General features: G+C 44.1%; 1 protein-coding gene across 1 annotated transcript; it reads left to right on the top strand.

The window, feature by feature from the left end:
* The first annotated feature begins 1,839 nt into the window (after positions 1-1,839).
* On the top strand, positions 1,840-5,780 carry PPP1R3C (protein phosphatase 1 regulatory subunit 3C). Its single transcript, XM_084903555.1, has 2 exons — positions 1,840-2,053; positions 4,044-5,780. Exons 1-2 carry the CDS (start codon positions 2,040-2,042, stop codon positions 4,981-4,983), a joined length of 954 nt encoding a protein of 317 aa, XP_084759681.1. The 5' UTR covers positions 1,840-2,039; the 3' UTR covers positions 4,984-5,780.
* Positions 5,781-9,650: the final 3,870 nt, after the last annotated feature.

The raw sequence follows: 9,650 nt of genomic DNA, 5'->3' as shown, positions 1-9,650 counted from the left end.
ACCTCAGCTCAGGTTCTGGCCTCCTGTGGTGACAGTGAAAATTAATACTTAGGAGTGGAGGACCGGCCAGAACTGATGATGTGGGTTGAATACCTGTGCTGGGCACAGGGTTGAGTTTTCTCATCTCCACAATCTTACGTAATCCTCAGAACAACTTTACTATCTATCTGCACGCACAGGTGCGAAAATTGAGTTTAAACGTGCCTGGGTTCATGTAGCTGGTGAGTGTCAGCCCCAAAGAATACACACTTTCAGCTAGCTTTGACTGGCTGAGGGGCTAGTGAATTGCTCTAGTTGGATGTTTCATTGCACAACTCAAGCCCAAGCATTTTAGTATCTTTCCCAGTGATACTCGGCAGGTATTCTTTTTCTTCCTTCTTATCACGCCACTTGAACATTTCCACTGTGTGTCAGTTACTTAAAAGACACAAGGGATTTTGTATTTTTTTAACTCACCCTGGATATTTAAGTTAATAGAAGATGCGAGTTTCATAAAAAAGAATTCATCAGCGTCTTAGAAATACAATTTTACGGTTGTAGCTGATGGTCTAAAGACTCCCCAAACCAAACAAAATAACAAAACCTCAGCGAAAGTAACTGGCTCGCAGAGTCGTGTAACTGAAGAGTGTGGTATTTTAACATGTTGGTTACCAGAAACTGTCTTAAGGAGAGTCAGCTTTAGTTCTGATTTCTTGCCGAAGGAGGGCCAAGCGGAGTCCAGGGATTTGGGCTGGCCACTGGCTCTGTGGCTGACCAGCCATGTGAGCTTTAGGCCATTTCATTTTCTGGCTTTAGTGTTCCCTTCCAGGGAGACAAACTGAAGACTTAGATCGAAATACCAAGTGCCTTCTACATAAACGCCACCTCCCTTTTATGGGGCTGGCAGGCTTAATTAGCGATATGTGTTAGAGAACGGTTCCTTCCTGGCATCCTTCAGTCCACCGTGGGGTGCATTTATGGATCCCCTCTAAGCAAAACATAGGCAGCCAACTTCTTGCTCTGGCTGGGGTGCGGGAGAAGATGCAAACATGTGATACCTTAATCCACGTGTGTCAAACACAAGGCCCGCGGGCCAAATCCAGCCCGCCAGGCCTTGCAATGTGGCCGGCACCGCGCTGTCATCACTGCACTCCGCTGTCAGTTTATGACATTGTCAGTTTATGACTGTTCAGTAAACCATTCGGCCCGCGATTTAGGCTGGATTTTAGATTTTGGCCCCTTCTCTGATTGAGTTCGACACCCCTACCTTAATCAATAAAGAACTTTAAAAAAACAATGCACCTAGCAATGAACAAGATAAACATTTCAAATAACATATGCCTGGGGAAAGAGCCCCAGCTTTCTGTGCTCAGATTTAACTGTGCACAGAGGTCTTGAGACTCTCAAGGCATTTCCTTCCCTCCCAGCAGCCGGGCTGAGCTGGGGCTGAGCTGGGGCTGAGCTGGGGCTGAGCTCCGGGCTGAGCTGGGGCTGAGCTGGGGCTGAGCTGGGGCTGAGCTCCGGGCTGAGCTGGGGCTGAGCTGGGGCTGAGCTCCGGGCTGAGCTGGGGCTGAGCTCCGGGCTGAGCTGGGGCTGAGCTCCGGGCTGAGCTGGGGCTGAGCTGGGGCAGAGCTGGGGCTGAGCTCCGGGCTGAGCTGGGGCTGAGCTGGGGCTGCGCTGGGGCTGCGCTGGGGCTGAGCTGGGGCTGAGCTCCGGGCAGAGCTGGGGCTGAGCTGGCGCCGGGCCTAGGGGAGGTTTGCGGCTTTCTCCCCAGCCGGCCCCCGCCCCCGTCCCCGGGGACCTCCGTCAGCCGGCAGGGCGCACCCGCCGGAGGCCAGCACCACGGCGGTCACGTACTCCGGAGAGGGCTCGGCCCCAGCCGGGCGCTGGTTGGCCGCGGGCTCGGGCCACGTGGTCAGCAGCAGATAAGGGGCCTCTCGGAAGCCGCACCCGCAATCCACAGGAGTTATTGCCCGGCTGGGACAGCTGGGAGCCAGACTCGAACTTGCACAGGCAGCCAGAACCGGCTCGCTCTCGGTCCCACGCCGCTCCTCTGCCTCATGAGCTGCACCAGGTAGGTTGGCTGCAGACCTGCGCCCCAGGGCACGGGGGTGCGGGCGGGTGCGGGGCGGTTGGGACTGCGCTTCCCTTCTGTCCGCTCTGCAGACCCCGCGGGAGGGCACGTTGAACCATTGCTGAGTGGAATCTAGCAGGGGGAGGCCTCGGAGGCATCTAGATTTGCTCGGTACTCCTTAAGTGGAGCTGATTTTGGTAACCCGCATCCTAAACCAGAAACTGTCTTGAAAGTCAGCTGTAGCTCTGATTCCCTTATGGATTGCGACTGTCTTCTCTTGGTCCCGCACAAAGGCCCCAAGGACTCCTCATTCGAGGGGACAGCACTCTGACGTCGCTGCTTGGGTCGTTTAGCTTGGGGAGAAAGCTACAGGACCGTATTTGCATTCATTCGTCGTCCTCCACTCATCTTATCAGCAAACTCAGCGGCCGAGTTTGAGCAAATGCTGATTTTTGAACTCTTGGCCAGGATTTAAAATTTCGTGGAAATGGCTAAATTTTAAATCTGCCTTTCTATACGTGCAAAAAATAAAACTACAAAAACAAACCCACAAGACAAACCTCCCCACAAAACCATCTTAGATGGCTTCTTCCTCAGACACATTTAGCAGACTTCTCTAAAAAGCCTTCCTGTGAAGGATTGTTAGACTAACAAATACAGCTTTAGATTTTATTTTTTCGAAGTTTATAGGTCTTCCAGAAAAACCCCAGGACCAATAAAATAAATCCTGTGAAGGAACTTTTATTATCTATTTTGGGATAACGACCATTTGCCTGTTTGCTTAGAGCAGTCGTGAAGAGTTACTAAGAAATGTCATGTACAGTATACATACACCTCTTATCTGTAAGGCTAGGATAGGGAAGAAAAAATCCATATGCTTGGCAATACATACCGAGAGCTAAGGGGCAGGGGAAAAATCCTACTTGAGGGGCACTTCTTAATTTAATATTGCTGAGCACAGTTTTGTTTAAATTTATAGTTTTATCTTTCTCGTTATAATATCTATTGCCCAAACATTAGTAAATGCCCCAAAAGTACAAAAACAAAAAACAGATCACCTACAATTCTATCACTCAGAGATAATTAACTTTTTGGTGTATTTCCTATTAATATTTTTGATAGTTATATGTTTATATATGTAATATATATTAAAGTAGTTCAGTTTTCAGGTTATCAGCTTTTCCCATTTAAATGTGTCTTTTCAGAGATGTCTTTGTGCATGAAACATAGATTGTGCGAAGTTTTTAAGTGCATCAAATGCATTGCTGGGTTGCATTTCAGTCGCTTAAGAGGCAGAACATGCTAATCCAAGTACAGAGATAATTCTCTGACTTCACTCTTTCTAGCCTTCTCACAAAACGGTTCCATGAGAACTTTTTTTTTTTTTTTTTCCAAGCGTGTTACCTTTTCAGAGACATATAGTCAATTCAATAGCAAAATCAGGAAAGCAGCCAGAGGAAGCACAGAGTCTTATGGCTCCAGAACCTGTCTGGTCATTAACATCACCATAAGCTTTAAGAACATATGTAACTCCTTGTCCCCAATCCCAGAGGTTCTGCCTTAGTGACTCTTAAGTCCCCGGATTCTGCATTAAAGAAAAAGAAAGAAAACCAACTCCTTAGGCCATTGTGACCAGACAGGTCTGAAAAGCACTGGTCGGGAACAGAGCCAATGGTTTTTAAAGCTGCATTAGAGATGGTAATCTCTAATAATCTTAATCCTTTTATGTCTCAGATGCGGAATCTGAGACTCCCCAAGTGTTGAAAGCAGTTAACCCACGGCCTTGTGGCCAGTCAATGGTAGAATCAAACATAGAACGCAGATCTGATTATAATACTGTTTTCCCTTCATACATATGACAGCACCTCTCTGATTCTTACTGTGCCGGCCATAAGTTAGCCAATACAAAATAGTATGTGTGTATTTGGGAGCAGGGGAAGAGCATTCTAGATCCAGGTGATAAATACCCTTTTTTCTTCTTATATTCCAGAATGATTCAGGTTTTAGATCCACGGCCTTTGACAAGTTCAGTCATGCCAGTGGATGTGGCCATGAGGCTCTGCTTGGCTCATTCCCCACCTCTGAAGAGTTTCCTGGGCCCATATGATGACCTCCGTCGAAGAAATTTTGTCAACAAATTAAAGCCTCTGAAACCGTGTCTCAATATAAAACAGGAAGCCAAATCACAGAACGACTGGAAGAGTCCACACAACCAGCCCAAAAAGCGGGTTGTGTTTGCAGATTCCAAGGGCCTCTCCCTCACCGCCATCCACGTCTTCTCCGACCTCCCCGAAGAACCAGCGTGGGATCTCCAGTTTGATCTCTTGGACCTTGATGACCTGTCCTCTGGCTTGAAGCTCCATGAGGAGAAAAATTTGATTTTAGACTTCCCTCAGCCTTCAGTCGATTACCTGAGTTTTCGGAGCCACTTCCAGAAGAATTTTGTGTGTCTGGAGAACTGCTCTCTTCAAGAGCGAACAGTGTCTGGGACTGTGAAGGTGAAAAACGTGAGCTTCGAGAAGAAGGTCCAGATCCGTATTACCTTTGATACTTGGAAAAACTACACCAATGTGGACTGTGTCTACATGAAGAATGTGTACGGTGGCTCAGACAGCGACACTTTCTCGTTTGCCATTGACTTACCCTCCGTCATTCCAACTGAGGAAAAAATTGAGTTCTGCATTTCTTACCAGGCTAACGGGCAGGTCTTCTGGGACAACAATGAGGGTCAGAATTATAGAATTGTTCACGTGCAATGGAAACCTGATGGTGTTCAGACGCAGATGGCATCCCAGAACTGTGCATTCTACCAGGTGCCCCCCAAGACTGAGTTAGAGTCAACCATCTTTGGCAGTCCGAGGCTGGCCAGCGGGCTCTTCCCAGAATGGCAGAGCTGGGGGAGAATGGAGAACTTTGCCTCTTATCGATGAATTAAGCCACCTAGTAAATTGTCTGGACCTGTCATGTTCCCCATGTACTTCTAGGTCTTTAAGATAATGCTCAATATTAGGAAGTCCTGGCTACTTTCCTTCTGTAGGTTTAGGTTTGAGCTTTGAGACCTGGCTACAAAAAAAAAGATAGCCACTTGGAGAATTTAGTGTTGGGGTCTATATGGATGATGCTGCCCAACTTTGCTATTATCAAGTAATAGCCTGGAATCCTGTTTTTATCAAAGTGATACTTTTTCAATGCCATTTCTCCTTCCCTCTCAATTCATTAGCTTTCACATTGGGCAAGGAAAGGTTGAAGAGGGGCAGTTGATGGTGAAGGAAAGCTGTGCTAATGGTATGAGGAACGTCTGGTAAAGTGTTCACAAAGGACTCTAGCTTGAGTCAGAGTAGGAGTGGGAGGTCTGATACTTAACTGTTGGTGAGAAATGCAAGATTATTTTGTGTTTTTAAGTTGGTTCTGCAGTTCTCCCCCCGGGAAGTAATTTGTAGAAGGGAGAAAAAGACCAGTCTATGTGTTCTTGTGGAGAAAAACCAAACAAGCTTTAGGGGGTGTTGGGTGGTATTGAAGAAAGGTGAATTATAACTCTGGAGAATCAAGATTTTAAGGGAATCCTTTCTATTCAGACATGATTGATCAAAAACCATGATTTGGGGAAAGGTTAGGCAAATCTGGTTTTGCAGTCGTAATATAATAAGTGACCTTGCTTGTGATCAAGGCATTATGCTTGAGTTCTCAGTAGAGAATGCTGCTTAACCAAAAAAAACCCAAACAAAAACATGCCATCACCAGTGGCTAACCACTTGTAGGGACTCCGTCATGTCCAAGGTAGTTCTTTGCAAGTGCCTTGATGAAACCAGAATACTGTAATTGCTTATCCCAAATATCTGAAGGGTCATCTGATAACTCACGAGTCTTGGCCTCATAAAAAGGTCCACTCTGTGTATACTGGCATTCCTCCTGCAATACTGTTGTGTCTTCGAGAGTGTTGTCAGTGTATGTACAACTCACATCCTTCATATTGAAGGTGACTTAACGTTTCCACTACACTTTTTCAATGTGATGTTGGAAGTGAGGACTGACACTGATTCTCAATTCAAGAATCCGGTACCTTGCACATAAAAGTAGCATTCTTTTTCATGCCTATATCTGTCTTGTTGTTTTAAAAGTCTTTATACCAATTTCTTTTGAAGTCAAACCATATTTTTTAAGTGGATGTGAATTGTTTTGGATGTGTTGTAATATATTTGTCTTGAGGTATGCATAAATCCATCCTGTAAGATCTCAAGGACAGTAGTCCCTAAATGTTTGCTTTCATCACTTATGCATGTCCATTGCGAGGTGTTCAGAGAATGTAGTTAATTCTAACATGTGTGGTCTGCCGTGCTGAAAAGTGCTATTGGAATAACTCTGCTGTGACAGTATTTGAAGTTTGGTTAGCACCCACAATTTTTCTGCTCTAAATGTTTCACTCTCCTATAGCTATCTTCATGAACTTCTCACTTTAAGAATAAAAGTGTTTGACATAAGATCAAAGTTTGTTTTCTTTTCCAATGTCATATTTAAGTAAGAAACCATGAACTGAAATTCTCCTGTTTAAGGATAACTGAGCGAGGTTAGTTTGGGTCACGTGAGGGTATTCAGAAGTCCCCAGGCTTGTTGTGGGTGACATCCTACTACCTGGTCTTGGGGGATGGGGTCCAGGGGCAGTGCTGGGACTGTCCCCCAGACTATCACTGTTTGTGCTGACTTTTCATCATACATTCTCTGCTGGGTCAGGGTTATTTTGGGACCACTTCTTAGCATTAAGATGGGGGAGGAGATGGTGTGGAGAGGGCTAGAATGGCTTCTATCTCTTGAGCCCCAGCACCTTCCTGAAGGGGCAGAGCTTGGAGCTGCTCAGAGGCATAGTAGGGGGCCGTGGCTTCAGCTCCTTGGGGCGAGAGGCAGCAGGTCTGTGGACATCAGTTTATTTTCACTTCTTGGCTAACATTCCAGAAAGAGCTTCTGCACAGTGTCTCTTAAATGTAAGGGGAAATAAACGACCAGCCTACTGAAAAGCCACATTATGAAAAACAAATTATATCATGTCATAACATCCTTTTCTTCAGAAGTTGTAAACTACAGGCCTGTAGGCTGTATCTGGCTGCAGATGTATTTTATTTGACACAAGGTATTTTGTTTTTCTTTTTTGCTTTTTTAAAAAAATAATATATATTTTATTGATTTTTTTACAGAGAGGAAAGGAGAGAGATAGAGAGCTAGAAATGTCGATGGGAGAGAAACATCGACCAGCTGCCTCTTGCATACCCCCCACCGGGGATGTGCCCGCAACCAATGTACATGCCCTTGACCGGAATCGAACCCGGGACCTTTCAGTCCGCTGGCCGATGCTCTACCACTGAGCCAAACCGGTTTCGGCTCTTTTTTGCTTTAAAAAAAAATCAGATTTTTTGCCAAGGTTAAACAATCAACAAACTACATTTATTAAAAATTTAATATTTTTTTCCCCCTCAGAAAATTTGCCAGATCTTTCTTCATGGTGACACCTACCCAGAATTGAATAGTAGCTGCCCCTTTAGATGAGGCACATGTCCCTACATGGAACATCTGACTTATGTTGTCACCGTTCCCACCAGCTGCTTCATTCTCTTAGATTATCTGCCTGACCTTTCTGGCATTGGAGGTCATTACCCTTATTATTTTTCCCTCTGGCTCTCCATTCTCGCTGATGGTTGGGTGACAGAACACACTCCATGGGATAGAAGAAAATCAAATGGGAGTCTAACAGTAACTGTGAAGACATGGGACTCCAATGCCTAACTTTTATTTATCTATTTATTTATTTACTTTTAATATATCTTTTTGATTTTTTACAGAGAGGAAGGGAAAGAGAGAGTTAGAAACATCGATGAGAGAGAAACATCGATCAGCTGCCTCCTGCACACCCCCTTCTGAGGATGTGCCCACAACCAAGGTACATGCCCTTGATCAGAATCGAACCTGGAACCTTTCAGTCCCGGTTTTGGCCCAATGCCTAACTTTTTTTTTTTTTTAATTGTATTTATTTTTTATGTTTTCATTGATTTTTAAAAATTTAATAAATCTTTATTGTTCAGATTATTACAATTGTTCCTCTTTTTAAAAAAAATATATTTTATTGATTTTGTACAGAGAGGAAGAGAGAGAGATAGAGAGCTAGAAACATCGATGAGAGAGAGTCATCAATCAGCTGCCTCTTGCACACCCCCCACTGGGGATGTGCCTGCAACCAAGGTACATGCCCTTGACCGGAATCGAACCCGGGACCCTTCAGTCCCCAAGCCGACGCTCTATCCACTAAGCCAAACCGGTCCTGGCAACAATTGTTCCTCTTTTTGACCTCCCCCATAACTCCCCTCACCCGGTTCCCACCCCACCCTCTGCCCTTACCTTTCTCCCAATGTCCTCATCCATAGGTGTACAATTTTTGTCCAGTCTCTTCCTGCACCCCCCACACCTTTTCCCCTGAGAATTTTCAGTCCACTCCCTTTCTATGCCCCTAATTCTATTATATTCACCAGTTTATTCTGTTCATCTGATTTTTAATTCACTTGATTTTTAGATTCACTTGTTGATAGATATGCACTCTGTTTCCCCAAAAATAAGACAGTGTCTTATATTAATTTTTGTTCCCAAAGATGCGCCAGATCTTATTTTCAGGGTTTGTCTTATTTTTCCATGCGCTAGGTCTTATTCTCGGAGGATGTCTTATTTTCGGGGAAACACGGTATTTGTTGATCATAATTTTTATCTTTACCTTTTTCTTCTTCTTCCTCTTAAAGAATACCTTTCAGCATTTCAGAGTCCAGAGTGCTAACCATTACACTATGGAACCAACTACCTTTCAGCATTTCATATAATATTGGTTTGGCGGTGATGAACTCCTTTAGTTTTTTCTTATCTGGGAAACTCTTTATCTGACCTTTAATTCTGAATGATAGCTTTGCTGGGTAGAGTAATCTTGGTTGTAGGTCTTTGCTATTCATCACTTTGTATGTTTCTTGCCACTCCCATCTGGCCTGCATAGTTTCTATTGAGAAATCAGCTGACAATCGTAGGGGTGATCCCTTGTAGGTAATTAACTGTTTTTCTCCTTTTAATATTCTCTCTTTGTCTTTTGCTCTTGGCATTTCATTTCCTGCTAAACAACCTGAACATATACTTCTTAGTTCTACCATTTTAGTCTCTCTTTTTCTCTTTGATGATCTTTTGTTTGTAAGGGTATGTTAATGAGGATGCCTTAGGTTGCAAGGTGATTCCCTGACCCAACTAGCTGAAACAATAAAGAAAATTTATTATTCCATAAATATGAGTGCCAAAGTATTGTATTTTTAAAGTTGGTTGATTCAGTAGCTTTAAACTGGTTGTTGCCATGTTTTTGCCTCTCATTCTCAATCTTTTTTATTTTTTAATTATTATTATTTAAAAATATTTTTATTGATTTCAGAGAAGAAGGGAGAGGAAGACAAAGAGAGAGAGAAACATCAATGATGAAAGAGGATTATTGATTGAGTGCCTCTTGCATGCCCCACACTAGTGATTTAACCTGCAACCCGGGCATGTGCCCTGACTGGAAATCGAACTGTACCTCCTAATTCATAGGTTG

The sequence above is a fragment of the Pipistrellus hanaki genome (genome assembly GCF_964339955.1).
Source record: "Pipistrellus hanaki genome assembly, chromosome: 14".
NCBI classification, from domain to species: Eukaryota; Metazoa; Chordata; class Mammalia; order Chiroptera; family Vespertilionidae; genus Pipistrellus; species Pipistrellus hanaki.
The sequence above is the reverse complement of the archived record's forward strand: the minus strand, read 5'-3'. Positions and strand labels throughout refer to the sequence as shown.